The 17,851-nt window shown below is 43.1% G+C and overlaps 1 protein-coding gene across 1 annotated transcript in view; it reads left to right on the top strand.

The window, feature by feature from the left end:
- Positions 1-344: 344 nt before the first annotated feature.
- LOC146962655 (uncharacterized) overlaps positions 345-17,851 on the top strand; it is a 40,868-nt gene continuing 23,361 nt past the window's right edge. The window contains exons 1-4 of the mRNA XM_085768703.1: positions 345-1,204; positions 9,650-9,805; positions 15,731-16,347; positions 17,255-17,413. Of these exons, the coding sequence (XP_085624829.1) occupies positions 421-1,204; positions 9,650-9,805; positions 15,731-16,347; positions 17,255-17,413 (1,716 nt within the window). The 5' untranslated portion in view covers positions 345-420. The remainder of the gene's footprint in view (positions 1,205-9,649; positions 9,806-15,730; positions 16,348-17,254; positions 17,414-17,851) is intronic.

The raw sequence follows: 17,851 nt of genomic DNA, 5'->3' as shown, positions 1-17,851 counted from the left end.
TTATCAGATTATGATATAAAAAAATATAATAGGCTACTAAATGCAAGATTAAAGAGTGGTGTCCAAAGCAATAAAAATCATATGTGGGATGTTTATTTTTTATTTATTTATTTTTTTCCCAGAGATCTTACACAAAAAAAATCAATTAAAATGATTCAGACCTAAATATCAGGGAGTAAACCTGTGGCGTCTTATTATTATTTCACTAATACATCAACAGCAGACGCTAGAAACACGGCTTCTAGTTTTTCCCTCCCCATCTGTCAGTCAAGTCTAGGCCCCGCCCCCTTCCCTGTCCGGATGTCAATCAACCTAAGCCCCGCCCCTCCACTGCCTGCCTGCACGTCGCGCAAAAAAAAAAAAAAAAACAGCAGCGACGGCCGTTGGGGGAAGAGAGTAAATAGAGAGAGAAGCCTCAAGATGGCTGACTGGCGAGGCTCCGTTCACCTCACCGGAGCTGCGGCTACTGCGGTGGCCCCCGCGGTCGCCTCCTCCGCCAAAAGCCCGCTCGTCAAGCCGACCGAGGCGAAGGGAGCCCCCCATCATGACAACCGCTCTCTTCTTCAGTCTTCCAGGGATCCCAACCCGCCGCCGCCGCCCAAGAAGGTCCGAGTCGAGGAGAGCGGCGTTAAACCCAAAAAACTCAGCAGGGAAGCGGGAGTGGGAGGCAACGGCAGCGGCAGAGAGAAACTCCAACCGCCGCAGACGCAGCAGCAGCAGCAGCCCACGAAGCAGCACAGTTATGGCAGCAGCAGCGGCGGTGGTGGTGGTGGTGGCGTGGCGGGCTTGTGGAGCTTCAGTCCGGTCAAGACGAGCGGCAGCAGCGGCAACCCTCCTGCTGCTGCTACCGGTGGATCCCAACCGCCGACAACAAACACCCACAAAGTCTTCAAACAGAGCGACTTCTTCCTCCACAAAGCGCCTTCCTCGCCCAAACCCAAGAAGCCGAGTAAAGATAAACAACAGCGGGAGAAAGAAGTGTTAGAGAGGGAGAAGAATAATAATATTAAGGGGAAAGGAGGAGGCGGTGGAGAGGAGGAGAAAAAGAAACATAAAGTGATGTTGATGACCTCCGGACCTGGCGGGACGACCGTCAGCAGCAGCAGCAGCAGCAGCGGCAACAACAACAACGACATCAGCAGATTTAACAACATTTCTGCGGTGAAGAGAGAAAACGGGGAGGTCATCATGTTGCCACCCAAAGGTAGGCCATCAGAGTGTGTTTTCTTTTGGCTGAAAAAAAAAATCGACTTTAAATGTGGTGCGAATTCATAAAGTTTTGAGTTGTGTTTATAATAAGTAGTCAAAGAAGAGTCCTGTCCTTTTTATAGTTACTTGGCTTGCGGTGGATTGAGCCACTTGGGATGTGAACATGTGGCCCGGGAGTGTGTGCTGCTGTCTCATTTCCCCCTCGGACAGTCCTGTTTTCGGACTAGCTACTGTTCAGAAACGCGCTCTTCAATCGTTGAATAAAAGCCAGTTGAATGCTCCAGAGTTACTCTTCCGTACATTTGTCCGCCCGATGAGATGTTTACATCGAGTTGTACGCACTTACGTCCTGTATTAGACTAAACGCAGCGCGTGTTTTTGTTTTTATTTTCCATTAACATACTAGACTAATGCGATTAATTCAGTCTAAGATGTTGTAAACGCATAAAACAAGATGTAATCTCCGTCACGTCGGCGTTTGAGCGATTGAGGGCGTATATTTCTGGATTATTCTGTAACATTAATGCGTGTTAAATAATTTTATTTCCTTCCGAGCGCGGTGCATGTATGAAAACTACTCGCTGCTGTCATAACAATATGACAGCCGCCCGCCATTATAGTGTAAGTGTTGTTTTGGTGGAGCACCACGCCCCCCTCTGTAACCCCGGGCTGTATGGGAAACAGACACACGGCTCCCTGGTTTGTTGATACTCCCATGTTTTACAGTTGTGCACATGCAAAACATGTTGTATTTCATTCTCCACGTCTCCCCTTATTTGCCTTTCAGCTCAAACCGTTATTATCACACTATGGTAATTAGACGTAGACTCTACTGACAACAGCGAGTGTAACTGCATAAAAACCCCCACATCTAGGTTAGGTTTTCCTCTGACCGCGGGTATTCCTGAAATGCGAAAGAGCTGGAAAAAATGAACATAGTCGGTTGAATACATTTTGAAATGTATTAGTCATCAATAATGCAACCTTTTTAGAACAATAAAGACATTTAATGGAATTATAACAATTTATTATTAAATGTGTTATTATATAATAATACATAATTTAGTCAAATTACTTTATGTAATTGAAAAGGTGTTGGATCTGGAACTATAGTATGCAAGACTACATAAAATCTTTATTGTACATAAATATCACATCAATTTATTTATGTATTTCACAATATAAAGAGCAGGAGTGCTGTATACATCAACATAGATGCCAGTGATATTTTGTAGATAATCAGGCTATCAATAAATGTATAGTACATTATTTTAGAAAATAGATTAATTTTATCAATTCCTGAAGATTATTTCTTATATTCAATTGACTGACTGTCACAAAGCTGAAGCCACAAATCTGTTTTAAGACTGTCTCATTAGTGAGTCTTTTTTTTTTAAGCATATGTATTTTTTCGGTGTGTTTTTGCATTTGTTAGTGTTTTGTCACAAGAAAGCTTCTGCATGTGATTTGTGTTGGTCAGCGCATCTAAATGTCATTCGTCCTTGAGTGGTTAGAAGCGAGCGGGGGCACCAAGTGGACACATGTGAGAGTGTGTGTAAAAACATGATGTCACCCGTTTCCAGTTGGATAGTTTAAGAGGTCATGACATGCTCTCAACAGCCACCGCACAGTAAGAGCTCCGGGACGAGACATGTTGTTGACCTGTAGCACTAACACGCCATCACAAGCACTTGTCTTGTAAACAGGTTGGGTGTCAGTTTTATTTAATCCAAGCAAAAAGATGGCAGGGAAGGGCTCCAAAGTCTATTTAAGATAGATATTAATAATAATATACAATATTTCAGGTTAGTTTTTCCTTTTTTTTTGCAAATTAATGAGCTGTTATTGTTGTAATGCAGGCTTGTTGAGAATAATTACTCAGGGTTTCACTTCACACAGCGGATCCAATCATACCTGAAGACGTGAGCTGTCCTGTAGAGCAGTCTTTCATTCATACACGAGGTGTTCTTGTTACTGAATAGGAAGACACTTCAGTCACTGGAAGCCCACACCGTTTTCATGAGGAAAATTTGGATGCAGAAATAATTAACACTTGGTGACATAATAATAATAATAACACTCCTTCAGCAGTCTCACTGAGGTGCCCTTGAGGAAAACACAGAAACCTCTTAATTGCTGTAGTGAGCCGTTCAATGGCCAGCAGCGGGAGATCGTAATTATATGGAGTAACTTCGAACGTGAAGGAGTTAGTATCTGAATGTGGAGTGTTAATGCACATCAGTCCATAGTGAAATTAATTTCAAGGATTAAAATGCTCAGGTGGTGAGAGGCAGGCCAGACCGGTGGTTAGACAGAAGGCGTAACTTTGGGTTAAACATTGGGAGGGATAAGATCTCTGCCCATATAAGGATTTTTTTTTTAAAGCAAAAAAAGTCAGTGTACATGTGTCCTAATGCGAGGAAGAGTGCAAAATCGTAACTTTGATAAACGTACAAGGCTAATTTAAGTTTTTATTTTGGCATTCCCATATTCATTACAGTGGCAAAAGCTATTTCAGTCATTTACCACCATTAGTTTTAAGGCATTTTTTGCTGTTGTTAATCAGTTGTGGTGTTTATTCTGACAGGACTCATGCTTATTATTATTAATTTATCATAACACCACTTGCCAGGCTGATGAACTAATGACACAGTTTGTGATTCAGGCAGCTATGAACATGGTGCCACACCCAGTCACTGATACATTGTAAAGACCAAATTTGATTCAGAGGGAAAAGCCGATCAGTTCTCAAATCCCACCAGTGCGTCCTCCCCTAGCTTTTCCTCTTGGGTTGGACAGAGCGGTTTAAGGACAGGAGTTTTTTTAGGCATGGTGCTAGAGAGCCTCCCTCTCGCTGAGGGGCTGAATTGTGACTCTGACCTTCCTGGAGGGAAAGAATTTTTCTGCAGGGATCCAAAGAGCATCATCATCATCATCATCATCATCATCATCATTGCAGCGATATTAGTGGCTGGCTGAAGGCAGCAGTCAGGGAGCAGCAGGTTACATTCACTACTGAAATAAATAAGAGTCCAGTCCAGAAATGTTCACAAGAAGATAAATATTGATTGTAAAAGTGTTTGGCAGTTTGACCTGTTGTTGACACCCAGTGTATTTACATGGCGTGGGGGGGTATTATAATTACATGAGCCGACGTGCTGCCAATAATTTAAGCGTTGAACACTTTAAATGGATTATCTTTCTCACATTCATGCTGAACTCATAGGCACAACTCAGTTAATGAGGCTGTAATACTTGCCAATGCCTTTAATCACTAGTCGTAGCGTAAAAGGACTTAGTCTGGTTGTTTTTTAGGGGGGGATTTTAATTCCTCACACGTCTCACGTAAATCACAGATTAAGGCTGATGCAAACACCTACCGGTAATTTAAAAAAAAAGTGTATTATGGCAATTGGTTTGTTTTTCTGTCTAAAACTTTCACGCCTTTCATGTTGCAAATAATGTCACAATTAGCAGGAGCAAGCATGAAGGGAGTCTGGAAAACATCAACATTTCTTCTTCTTATTAAGTATTACACTGTGTGTGTGTGTTGTGGACATCATCATCCAGACCATTAAAAAAAAGTCATGTAGACCTGGGTTATTAGGGAAGTTAAGTTACAGTGAATCATGTAAATGTCTGAGTTGCAGTAATTTGGTTATTTGTTTGCATGCAAATGTGCTATTCTGACAGGATTCCTGGGGACGTCTGGGACTACGTGTCTGTGGCAGAGTGCAGCGAGGGGTGGGGGGGTGAGATGAAGCGTAGCTGCGATCAGCACCCAATTAAGTTACTGTCAGCCGGGCCATTTGTCCAGACAGTCCAACACAAAAATACTCATATTCCTGCATGTTTTAATAGTGTCGCAGAAAGACTCTATTAACATTTTTTGGTATTTATGGGGATCGGCTAGGGCTGAAACGATTCCTCGAGTAATTCGAGTACCTCGATTACAAAAAATGGTCCGAGGATTTTTTTCTGCCTCGAGGAATCGTTAATTTAATTGTAGTTCAAGCGGCCGCACGGACTTTCAATGTGGCACAACGTGCGCCGTAACGTAACCTATGAACGTAACCGTGCACGCCCCCCCCCCCGCGCGGCCGTTCGCCGCGGATGACGGCGGAGATGGGGAGGGGGGCGGCGGCGGCGGCGAGGCGATGGCCGCGATGACGGGGGGACGGTGGCGAGTGGCGACAACGCAGCAGAACAATCCTGCCTAGGAGCTATCCATGGTTAGGCTACTTAACCAAAGTCTCTTGAAATATCAAACAAAGAAAAGGACTATGGACTGTGGAAGTTTGAATGGCCAAAATACTTAAGTTATCATGACGTGAACCATCTGTTGCGGTGAGACCGTTGATTAGGTAGAAACCTTAACGGGGGGGCGGACGTGGGTGTTTGACTGAGGGAGGAAAAAGGCGACAAAAAGACAGAAAATGTCTCTCTATAGGCACTCTAGTTGTAACACGGCCCTTGCATACCACAGCAGCACGTCTTCCATGTTGCAGCATCTCCACAGAAAACATTTTTGATATCTTGAAAGTAATTTTATTTTATTTATTTTTGATATCTTGAAAGTAATTTAATTTAATTTATTTTTATTTGTGTTTTATTTATTCTTATTTATGTTAGCAGCAGTCGCCTCTTTAGTAATGTTTCAAGACCAGAAAATACTTGCTTGTGAATTTGAGAAATAAAAACAGTTGATTCTACAAAAGGAAACCAATTGGTCATTCATTATTGAGTGAAATATGTTATTTTCTCTTGTGTATTCATAATTGCTCTTTAACCAAGCAAAAATACGTTTTATCCGATTACTCGATTAATCGATGTAATTTTCAGTAGAGTACTCGATTACTAAAATATTCGATAGCTGCAGCCCTAGGATCGGCTCTGCCTGAATGGTGAAGCAAGTGCAGATTTTCCACACCAACGGGAGTGAACTGACCATCCTAACGTTAGCAGGATGTAGCCTGGAGGCAGATCCACCTGTAGTGCTGCAGCAACACTGATGCAAAAAGATCAGAAAATCTGCCGGGCCCTGGTTTTTTCCTTTGTCAGCCAGCTCCATGTCAGAGTGAGGCAGTCAGACAGTTACTCGCATTTGAGGAACCCATCCTTTCCTTTCCTATCATTTTCAGCTCAATATGTGTTTGGTGAACTCCTGAATGTAGCTGTTTTCACCATATAGTATATCTCTAAACATCCATGTGCATATCATGCAGACATTTCATCTTTTACCTGTTCCCAGTTTGCCACATTATTACAGATGGAGTTAATTTACAGCTTGGTAGTATCCAGCGTTTTTGCTCACATGGGAGTGCTTCACATCGGTGAGCTCACTCACTATGTCTAATTTTTGAAGCTCGTAGATCCTTTCACAAAAACAGAACATGATTCGGTTTAATTATCTACATATGATAATCTGGCGGAAAGTTGTCCAGGAAGAAACGGTCTGTCCTGTTAGTGTTAAAACATGATACTCAGGAGCATAGGAATGAGTATTACATAGAAATGATGTAAGAAAATATGTAACAACATTTAAAGAATTGTATGAACTGGTTATCCTGTTTAGGCCATGTCGGGGGGTGGTGGCTGGAGCTGATCCCAGAATGCATCTTGGCGAGAGGCAGGGAACACCCCGGACAGGTCACCAGACTTATCACATTGCCACCACAAATTTAAATCTGGCCGGGCTACCGTAGTGGAAGTGGCTAACACTTCTGCCCCAAGTTAATGCTTCAACTAAATATAGGAGCAGACGTTCTGAGGAAGCTGGTCATCAGTTTTCACTTTATACTGAAACACACTGACATCTAAATGCGGATATACACCCCTTAAAGGGATACGCCAACATTTTTTTTTTTTCGTGTCTTGCCTCACTCCCGAGTCCATGACCAGCAGATAGACGCCATCCTTTCGACTGTGCGTGCAGTAACAAGGGAGATAGAGCCCGTATCGCCTGTAATTAGCTTAGCTCAAACACTGGAAGTGTATAGGTAGTGTTAGCCTGCCTCCATCTAAAGTCATCAGAGACACTCTTCAGCAACTCTAAATGGAAACCGGCGGGCCGATCTTCGTCTCAGAGCTGACAAAACTCTCCGGTAAGGCATCTTGAGCGGTCAAATGCCGGTAACGGGGCGAGATCGGTCAAAACGGAGGGTTAAAGCAAAGACGGTTTATTTTGGTTCAAGCTAGCTACATCGAGGGTAGGTTAGCTTCCTATTTCAAAGTAAAAGCACAAATTCTATCGTCATGGTTTTCTGTATGTAAAGGGCAACAGGTGTTTTATTTTGTGAAAGTAAAAAAAAATGTTGGCGTAGCCCTTTAACTCGATTTGTTGCGACTCCCCTCTGCAACTGCTGCGAGTTTGATTCCAGTGAGTTTCTGGTGTAGCTGAAGTTTACAAAGCGCCTGCTGCTGGCCCTCCTGTCTTTCAAAGTGATCTCTCTCCTGTGATCATCCAGACAGTGAAAGCCACCTGCTGTGTTCCCCTTGAAAACCGGCTGCCACAAGAAAGTCAGAAAGCAAAAACCGTGAAGAAGGGGAAAAAAAAGTTTCAGTTTCATGCACCCCATCCATTTCTGAATCCTTTACATCTCTAGATTGTTGCTGCATTGCTCTGACTGACAAAACTGCCACTGCTTTTAGATTTTAGTTACACACCGCCCGGTTTAAACTTGCAACCCACCCAACCCCCCTCCAAAAAAAAAAAAACATGAGATGGGAATTAACCACTGCAGCACTGTACCGGCCTTCCCGCCTCAGTGAGGTTCCCATGAAGTTCAAAAGGAAACCTTCTCTTTATTTTAAAGGGGGAAGACTCTTCTGTCAAGCTGTGATAAAACTGCTCGTTCTCCTCCGGTGTGTTCAAGGTCAGGTCAGCCACCTGGGATAATTTATCTCCCATTGCCGCAAAATTTTTAACTTTATGAATGTTGCTGCTCTGACATGGTCTGACATCTTTTTATAAATCTGGCACTAGATCTGAGTGAGTGCTCTTTTGTCGGCAGTTTCCTGTGGAGCTAAATTGATGTTTTGAAACAGGTATTTTTTTTTTTTCTTCCCCACCAGGCATCTTACAGTGTCTGGTAATTTTACAGCTTTTTATTTGACATAGTTCTTAAAATGGTTTGTTAATGTCTCGGGCATTTCCTTCTTCAGGGTATGAGGGGGGAATGCATGTTAAATAGCAACGAAAACAATCCACTTGAATTCAAAATGTCATGGTATTTATTTAAATATTATTGGAGGGAGTGTATCGATGTAACTCTAATTCTTCCACTGCTCCTTTAAGCCTTTTTACTTTCAAAGCATTTTCTCCTTTGATCCTGCAAACAGTGAGTCCAACCCCACTGTGTTCACTTTCCCACTCCTCACATCCACAGGAGAGTGAACAGTCTGAAAACACAGCTTCCTTTTAACGATGGATCTGACCGAGTTCAAAGAAAAAAAGTTCTTTGGAAAAGGAAAAGAAAGAAAAGGCAAAAAGAACTAATGTGGAAAAAATAAAGGCTTTTTTTTTTATCTCTCTTTAATTTCTTTATGGGAATATGAAAGGAAATAACGATTCAAAGGACACAAAGAATAAAAAGGTTTGATAAATTGAAAGTTATTTTAAGGAAGGTGATGTTTCTCTGAGCTCAGCTGGAGATGGGAGATGTTAGTTTACAGAAAGCAAAAAAAAAAGATGTGTTTGTTAATGTGGGCACACTTGAGACGTGCCTCGACTTTCAGAAGGCACTCCAGAAACTGAAGAGGTGTATATGCGATAGTATGATATTTACATTTTAAACCGATGCTCTTATCCACAGCAATTTGCAATGAGTGTTGCATTAGAGCGCACTCCAGTTCCTCGATCTGTAATATTCCCTCAACACTCAAATGATTCTGTCAGACGGAGGGGAGAAAGCGCTGGAAGAGGAAATAAAATAAGTCGAAAAAGCGGGGGAAGATTTTTTTTTTTGTAAGGCCTTTTAAAAGCAGAGCAGCGTATTGACGGCGGTGGAGGCAGAAGAGGAAGAGGGATGAGTTTGCGGGTTGAAGCATGAGGTGTATCTAGATGAGATGTGGCTGTAGGGTTACGAGGGGGAAAAGTTGCAGAGCGGCTGCTGCAGTCTTAAAAGGAAATTGGAAGGTCATTACACTGCTGAAGAAACATGCGAGATAAGACGAGAGGTTGCGGCGAGGGAGAGAGATGAATTTGTTGCAGCCAGGGAGAGGGGGAAAAGCCAAAACACTCTGTAGGTAGGAGGAAGACCGACACGATAAAAAGGGGGGGGGGAAGTTAAGGGTGACGGCCAAGGTGAGGAACTTGGCAAGAGTTCAGTTAAGAGTGTGCGCGAGTAAATCGAAGTGAAGTGAGTAAATCTGAGCGCTCACCCGCTGTCTGCTGTCTGCTGTCTGCTGAAACTTTCCTTTTTCTCTGCTGCTTCCACAGAGAACTCCAACAAGGACAAGGCGAAGGAGAGAGACAGAGAGGAGCGGGAGAAGAAGAAGAAGGTCAAAGACAGAGAGAGGGAGAAGGAGAAGAAGAAGCACAAAGTGATGAACGAGATCAAGAGGGAGAACGGAGAAGTCAAGCAGCCAATTAAAGGTCGGTGGACGCACACACACGTGCATACCAAGTGACTTGTGCAGACATGCAATTAAAAATGTCCTAAAGTCTACCATACAGTGATATCTAGACTAGAGGATAAGATCTTTGTTCAGAACCAGAAAGCTCTTAATTCACAATCATATAAAAATGGAAAAGCACATGTGTAAAGCTGGAGCCAGCAAATGTTTTGCATTTTTGCTTGATAAAAAGATCAAATCTGCGTTTGAATGTTGGAAACAGCGGCTCAACTCTTAAGTCTCCTTGCTTTGTGTGTTTCTTAAGCTCTCAGTCACATCTTGTGGCCGATGGAGCTGCTTACATGTTGTGGACGTTGTAGTTGACAAGTGCTGCAACTGCACAGACAGTAGTTGGTGGCACATGACCCACAGTCTGTCTGTATGGAATTTCAGTCATGTGACAACAAGTGGCTGTATAGATATGGGGCTGTGGGGATCGTTTCCACTGTGTGCGTCTTGTGTTGAGAATTTTCTTTCTTTATGTAATTACTAAATAAACATACCAATACACAATACTTTCCTGTTCCATGTTTGGGAAGGAACAGGAAGAAGATACATCATCTTATACTGCCTGACCCCCACTCAGTACAGAAGTGGACTGAAATAACCTTTCAGTCCCTGAGCAACAGTCTTACATTGAAATAAACAAAACAAACAGATAACACATTTTCAATCTGACACTTTGAGTTATTCATTACTTGTGTCATAAGTTCTGATTGTTATTTCTTTTAGCATTTTCTTGAATTGAGATATGTTTGTACGGGTGAATCAGAAATGTTGCTTTATTTCCTGTGCATCAACGGTCCCTTAACTGCACCAGTGGTAGATTTGTGTCATTTCCCCAAATTAAAGAGTTAGGGTTAGACTTGTGTAGAATTATATAATGTGCATGTTTTGCATGATTTCAAAAAAATGTAATACAACCAGTAACGTTTATAAATTAGGTCAGTTTTTATGCATAGAAATTATGTAATGAAAGATGTTTTATGATGTGATGTATCTATTATTATTTTATTTCTTAACAGTCGACTATATTGCATGCTTTTTCATGGCCTATTTTAGCAGCAGACAGAAGTTGACATGTTGACTCATGAGTGTTTGGGCGGTCTGTTGGTGTGAGAGTGAGGAGGAAATCGAACGCGTCGACGTGAAGTGGTGGCTCAGCGGGCTGAGCTACTCACCCCACAGGCTACTTGTTACATCTGTCTCTCCATCTCTCATCCTTTCCCTCTCTCTGTCTCTGGTAGGCACAGTTATAAAAACAATAGAAAACACCACAATGATGATAATGTTAAAGAATTCAAATGTACTGGAGAATGAAAGTGGGGCAAAGCAGCTTTTAGTACAGACCATCGCTGGAGACATTTCCTGGATCCAGGCCAGTTAGAACGGCAGACTGACTGTCGTACGGTACGAGCACCATGTTGGACCTCAGCATGAGTTTTAGCTCAGTAGAGACACAGTGGAGACCTGCTGCTAAGGTAACCAAACATGGCCTACTTTCACAGGGCGCTGTACAGTAAATCATCATTATGTTTGTAACGTACAAGCAGCATACAAGACTACATCCCAGTGGGTGTTGGAAAAAATGCTAATACTGTGCGGTAGCCATAAAAGGCCCAATATAGACCCATGTCTGTGTGTGTGTCTGTGTGTGTGTGTGTGTGTGTGTGTGTGTGTGTGTGTGTGTGTGTGTGTGTGTGTGTGGGAGAGAGCTCAGTAAAGTCTGACAGGGGTTGTAACTGTTTTATTTTCTTTCTTTGAGAACTAGATCCCTGGAATTAGGTTGACCTTTGAACTATGCCGCTCCCCACACAGAGAAATTTGGCTAAGGGTTTATGTAGTCTGACCTTGTGACACTGTGTGTGCTTCTGTGTGTGTGTGTGTGTGTGTGTGTGGCGCTGCCTGTGCATCTGGTAGCTAGGATTGAAACAGGAGAAGCTGCAGGACAAGCCAAGGCAACGACGCCTGGAACCTGGAGTGCCACTCTCACACTTTGTCATTAATCCCCCTCTTTTTTTCTTTTTCTCTCACTTTCTGTTTCTCCTCTTGTATTTATCTGGCTCTCTGCCAAACACTTGTACGCTCTCAGGTTAGCAAGACAAAACCAAAATAATTGTGTTAAGACAAGGACAAGCATCTTAATGTTAGATGATAGGGAAGACTGAAATGAAGTAAACAGATTTTTTTTTAAATGACTTTTGTTATTTGGACAAAACTAACTGTAGACTTTACTTGTGGCTCAGGTATATTGTAATGGACTTGACATTTTTCTCACCCAGTGATTAATTAATCAAAACAGGAACCACAATGTTAATAGGTAATGAAAATAATAATTACTTGCAGCTTTAACCATCCTCAATCTCTTTGTACATGCTTCTCTAGTGCAGCATGTTTGTGTTTTCCTGCATGTTGATCAGTAGCTATTTGTAAGAAGAAAGTCATTTTATTTGAAGGATAAAAAAAAGATACTACTAGACTCACAATTTCTAACATAAAAAACACAAAACTAGAATACACCAAAAATGTTATAACATTAGATTACGACATAAAAGAGCCAAAAATGTCTAATGTTGCAAAACATAAACTGGCATTAGTCAAACTCTCCATCGGCCTTTGTGTAGTTCTACTGAATGCACTAGTCTGTCCTCTGCTGTGCACACTTAACAAATGTGGCGGCAAAGTTTCATTGCTGACCTTTTGACAGGAGTGAATTATTTGCAGAGCGCTGTGACGTAATCTCTATGTCTCTCTCTCTCTCTTTCTCTGTGTATGTGTGTAATCTGAGCCGCAGCTCCTTAAACTCTTAAAAACTTGACCTTTTCAGTCAGACACACCACACGCTGACATATACGCATGAACGCCATGTTTACTCTGATTGATGTGATTGTGTTGTAAAGCTGCAGTCAGACCGGGCCAGCGTCCCTGCTGCTGGTATGTCATGACCACACTGTGACATTTCAGAGTCTTACTAAGGCTTTGGCCACATACAAAATTACAGATGGATCATTTAGCAACTATTTCAGTCTTCCTACTTTCAGAGTGAACATAGCGTTATAGGAAAAAAGGCTGGACATGGGAGAGATTGAGTAAAAAAGAGTCAAGTGTGTGTGTCAAGTCTGCAGTCATCCCACGGGAAAAGCCAGAGTATTCAATCTATCATGTGTGTTTACGATAATAGAGACACACTTGGATACACAGTGGGATATTGAATGGGAGTTGGGAGACCAGAGAGTAGTGAGTGAGTCATTTAATCACAGAGTGTTAAGTTTGCAAATGTTCAGAGTGACACAGAGATGGAGGGAGAGCTAGAAATTTAATCAGTGGGAGAGCGTTAAGTTTACAATTCAACAGGGCGACAGGGAGGGAGAGAAGGAAGGAGGGAGAGAAGGAGGGAGAGAAGGAGGGAGGGAGGCCAGAGGAAACATGTATAGGAAATCAATAAGCAGCAAACAGCCATTCTGTCACTAAGGCTTCTTTACTACCGCCGAGCCTCTGAGTGCTTCTTTGACTGGGTCCTTATCTGACCTTAAACTGATCATGACCGCCAAAACCATAAAACGCATAAAATACGTAAAACTATATTCAAATACAATGAACATGTTCTCACTGACTGTGTGCTGCGTATTGGTGAACATCTCTCAGTGGAAAAAAAAGCTTTTATTGTGAAGTAGCTGCAGGCAAAACAAGCTGTAAAATGTTTTCCATCCACTAGATAGAATACCAACTAGTTGCTTGATAAAACTTTGTCTAAATCATTCTGTATATTAATAATGTGTTTTTGTTTCATTGAATATTACATCTGCAGCACCTCGTTATTATTGTAATTTGAAGAAAAGAACTTTATAATCATTTTTTTTATTGCCACAGGAAACAAGATTCATTTCCACTATCTATATTTTTGCAAATGTTAGATTGCTCTCCATTACTTCCAATCTGTTTCCACATTCCACATCGCCGCCGTAATATCCAACACATTCATCACACATCACATACTTTACCCATTTTTGTGCTTCTTCTTCTTCTTGTGTGGGTTGATGAAGGTTGAGGTTTTGGGAATGTGTGTGTGTGTGTGTGTGTGTGTGTGTGTGTGTGTGTGTGTGTGTGTGTGTGTGTGTGTGTGTGTGTGTGTGTGTGTGTGTGTGTGTGTGTGTGTGTGTGTGTGTGTGTGTGTGTGTGTGTGTGTGTGTGTGTGTGTGTGTGTGTGTGTGTGTGTGTGTGTGTGTGTGTGTGTGTGTGTGTGTGTGTGTGTGTGTGTGTGTGTGTGTGTGTGTGTGGACAGTGCGCGTGCATATGTGTATGAGTTGAGAGAATTGGGGGAGGGTTGACTTGTGGGTTAAAGAGCTTTTGGATTAGTAGCCTGGCCATTGTACTGCAAATACCTTCTCTCTCTCTCTCTCTCTGTTGCTCTCTTTATTGCTCTCTCTCTCTCCCTCTCTCTCTCTCTCTGCTGTTTTTCATCCTGTCTCCGTCCTGTCTCATGTTGCTTTGAACGTGTGTGGGGTACAAACTAGACCGAAGGTGTGTGTGTTTATGTGGCACAGTGGTTAGCACTGTTGCCTCACAGCAAGAAGGTCCTGGGTTCGAATCCCAGGCCGCCCAGGGCCTTTCTGTGTGGAGTTTGCATGTTCTCCCCGTGTCTGCGTGGGTTTCCTCCGGGTGCTCCGGTTTCCCCCACCACTAAAAAAAAAAAACATGTCGGCTAGGTTAATCCTCCAGTCAGTGCCCCTGACCAAAGGCACTGGCTCATAATCTGGAGTTGGTCCCCGGGCGCTGCACCGCGGCTGCCCACTGCTCCTCAGGGATGGGTTAAATGCAGAGAAAGAATTTCACTGTACTAGCTGTATATGTGACTAATAAAGTACCTTACCTTACCTTATGTGTGTGTATGCGTGCGTGAGTGAGATAATGGCTGATGTTGGAATTATGCTGAGGCAGCAGCAGCAGCAGCGCCTCTATCAAAGTAACGCACTTACGCCTGCACACAAACACACACACACACGCGCACACACACGTACGGTAAATATATCTTGTTTACACAACCACTGGGCAACCATGAACCACCAACACGTTTGTAAATGGACACGAGCAGCTCGGACACGCTGCACACACTCTCACAGACAAACATACGTACAGTAGCAGGATGCATACATACATACATAACATTTGCATGTTCCACATTGTCCTGCCCCCGGGGGCGTTTAAGAGATGGACTCACTCCCATGTAAAGTGTTATCTCTCTGTGCAGATAAGCCACTTGAAAGCTTGTTTCCCAGCTCCGTCATATCTGCTTTTCTCAAGGGATGCCATTTCAGGGCTCCTCAATTTATTTCACGTGCACACACACACCTCAGGAGATGCTCATCATCTGGGAAAAGCTATGACTCATCTGTCACACTTGCTTAAAATAGTTAGGACTTATTGTTCTACCTATTGTTCTTTAAATAGGGGAATTCATCACTGAACAGTTTGTTATGGTGATTACAAAGCAGTGAAAATAAATAGCACAACAATCCAGTCGAAATGATGGTATTTTATTGTACATTGTTTCTTTTAGCAGACTCAAGAGCACAATCAGCACCTCATTTGTAGTTTTGCCAGTTTTCCCTCTTATTTTCTGGATGTTTTTCATTTTTTCAGTGTAAAGTACCTTCTTACAGCAGAGGAGGTGTTAGTGTGTTGTCGATCTTCACATACCAGAAAGCAGAGGAGAGATTTCTATAAATCTCTCAAGAATAACAATGACTCCCTCTCTCCTTTAGGGCTTCTCCATATTAAGTTTTCCCTAATGTGTGTGTTTCCCTCTTCTGTAATAAGTTTGTTCCCTCTAAGTCATCATGTGCTTCCCTCTCTCTCTCTCTCTCTCTCTCTCTCTCTCTCTCTCTCTCTCTGTCCCGCTGTCCAGATGAAAAAGAGAAAGCCAAGGTCAACGCGGAGGAGCTGCAAATCAAAAAAGTGAAGAAGAAAAAGAAGAAGAAACACAAAGAGGGGGAGAAGCACAAACGAGTGAAGATGTACCACCGCTCCTGCCAAACCATCTGTGCCGGCCTGCTCCTCCTCCCCTCTCCTTCTCCGTCTCCGTCTCCAGCTCCATCCACCACCTCTTCTTCCTCTTCTTCTTCCTCCTCGGCCGCCGACCCCACACACAACTCCGCCCTGTCGCCGTTCAAGTCCCCGCTCCCGGTTCACCCGTCGCCCAACAGCAAAGCCTCACATCTCCAGCCTTCCTCTCCTCCCCTCGCCGCCTCAAAGTCCCTCTTTAACTCCTCGCATCATCACGAAGCTCCCAACTCCACGCCGTCCTCCCCGCTCCCCGCGGCGGTCAAACCGGCGCCGCGGTCCGCCTATCCCGGCTTGGCGGGTCTGGAGTTCGGCCCGTACATCCACATCGAGCAGCAGCCCAACGGAGGAGCTCTGGTGGCCCACGCCTACACCTCGCAGCTCTCCGCTCTCACCATGGGACAGAGACAGAGGTTCGCCCAGGAGTTTGTCACCCTGTCGTTCAGCGAGGACTCATCCCAGGTACTTTCTTTCTTTCTTTCTTTCTTTCTTTCTTTCTTTCTTTCTTTCTTTCTTTAGTAGATATAGTAGTATATTTTTGGGCTTGGGACTGGAAATGGGGAAGCAGAGACAGGGGGAGTGACATGCAGCAAAGGGCCACCCGATGTGGGATTTGAACCGGGCCGACAGCAGTGAGGACTGTAGCCTCTGCATATGGGGAGCCATAACAAAGAAATACATAGAAATACATTTACATGCATTGAACAAACATGTCAACCCCCCACACCCCACACACCCTCCAAATGATTCCAGTTCTTGGTTGGGGATCAGGTTAGTGAGTTAGTCCATTTTGTATAGGAAAAAAGAGAAGGAACATATTTCTGCAAAGTGCCACTGTTTACACGCCCCCTTGCTCTTCATCGCCCGTGACAAATCTGTGCTTATTATGGGGTCCCAGATCTGATGACAGTTATCTTGTTGATGTTTTATTGTGTATGTAATTTTCTCTAAGGTGAGAGTTGTAGATAGATCAGACAACCACTTGCTTACACTTGGTCTTCTGCTGTTTTTCCATGAGAGGGCTATTACTCTCTTTGCCATTAACACACTTAAGTCTACAAATATTCGTTGATTCTTTTGAATCTTCAAATTATCTGGATATAAACCTAATATCAACAACTGTGGGTCTAAGGGTATTTGAATCTGTAAAGCATGAATACATTGTTTTACTTTTTGCCAGAATGTTCCTTTTTCCTCCTCACATTTAACATAAATATCAGGTGTAGCACTATGTATCTGTTTCTTTCTGGAGTGATATACGTTCTCATCAACCAGTTGTATTGTAGTAATTTCAGGCGGGTGTGATTTGCTTTCTAATGTTTAAACCGTCAACATGATCTAAATGTACTGTGTTTTCCATGTTTTCCAGGCAGCTCATTATGTCATGGGGATCGTCCACGGAGAGGCCAGCTACCTGCCTGATTTTCTGGACTACTTCTCGACCAAGTTCCCATCAGCTCCCGTCAAAATGGAAATACTGGGAAAGAAGGACATAGAAACTACCACTATGGCTAATTTCTACTCTCAGGTAACTAACACACAGTCACAATCAAAGGGGAGCATGTGTGTGTGGGCTGTATAGTCTATTTGTTTGTTCTCATGAAGCAGTATGTGTGATTTGAGGTCATGTGATGATGGAGGGCACTAACAGGAAAGGCTGATGGTATGAAATCATTGCAGTTGTCCACGCAGCATTTTCTGCTGTTTATAAATGTCACTCTCACACATTGTACAGACACACACACACAGACTCGGAAGGAAGTGGAGGCCCACCAAGAACGGCTCTTCTCACCAAAATAGATCATGTTATTTTGTGTTGCGTATGCAGAGATGGCTGAACACACACACAGACACCTTAGTTTCTGTTTTAGGTGCGTCACATTGCTGGCTCTTGTTGCACAGGGACAATTAGTGCCATTATTGTCGGTGAATGGAGTTTGGCTTGAGATTGAAACTTTGGCACTCT

The sequence above is a fragment of the Trachurus japonicus genome, chromosome 23, assembly GCF_045865225.1.
Source record: "Trachurus japonicus isolate A0001 chromosome 23, Traja_1.0".
NCBI lineage: Eukaryota > Metazoa > Chordata > Actinopteri > Carangiformes > Carangidae > Trachurus > Trachurus japonicus.
This window is presented reverse-complemented; position numbering and strand designations above follow the sequence as displayed.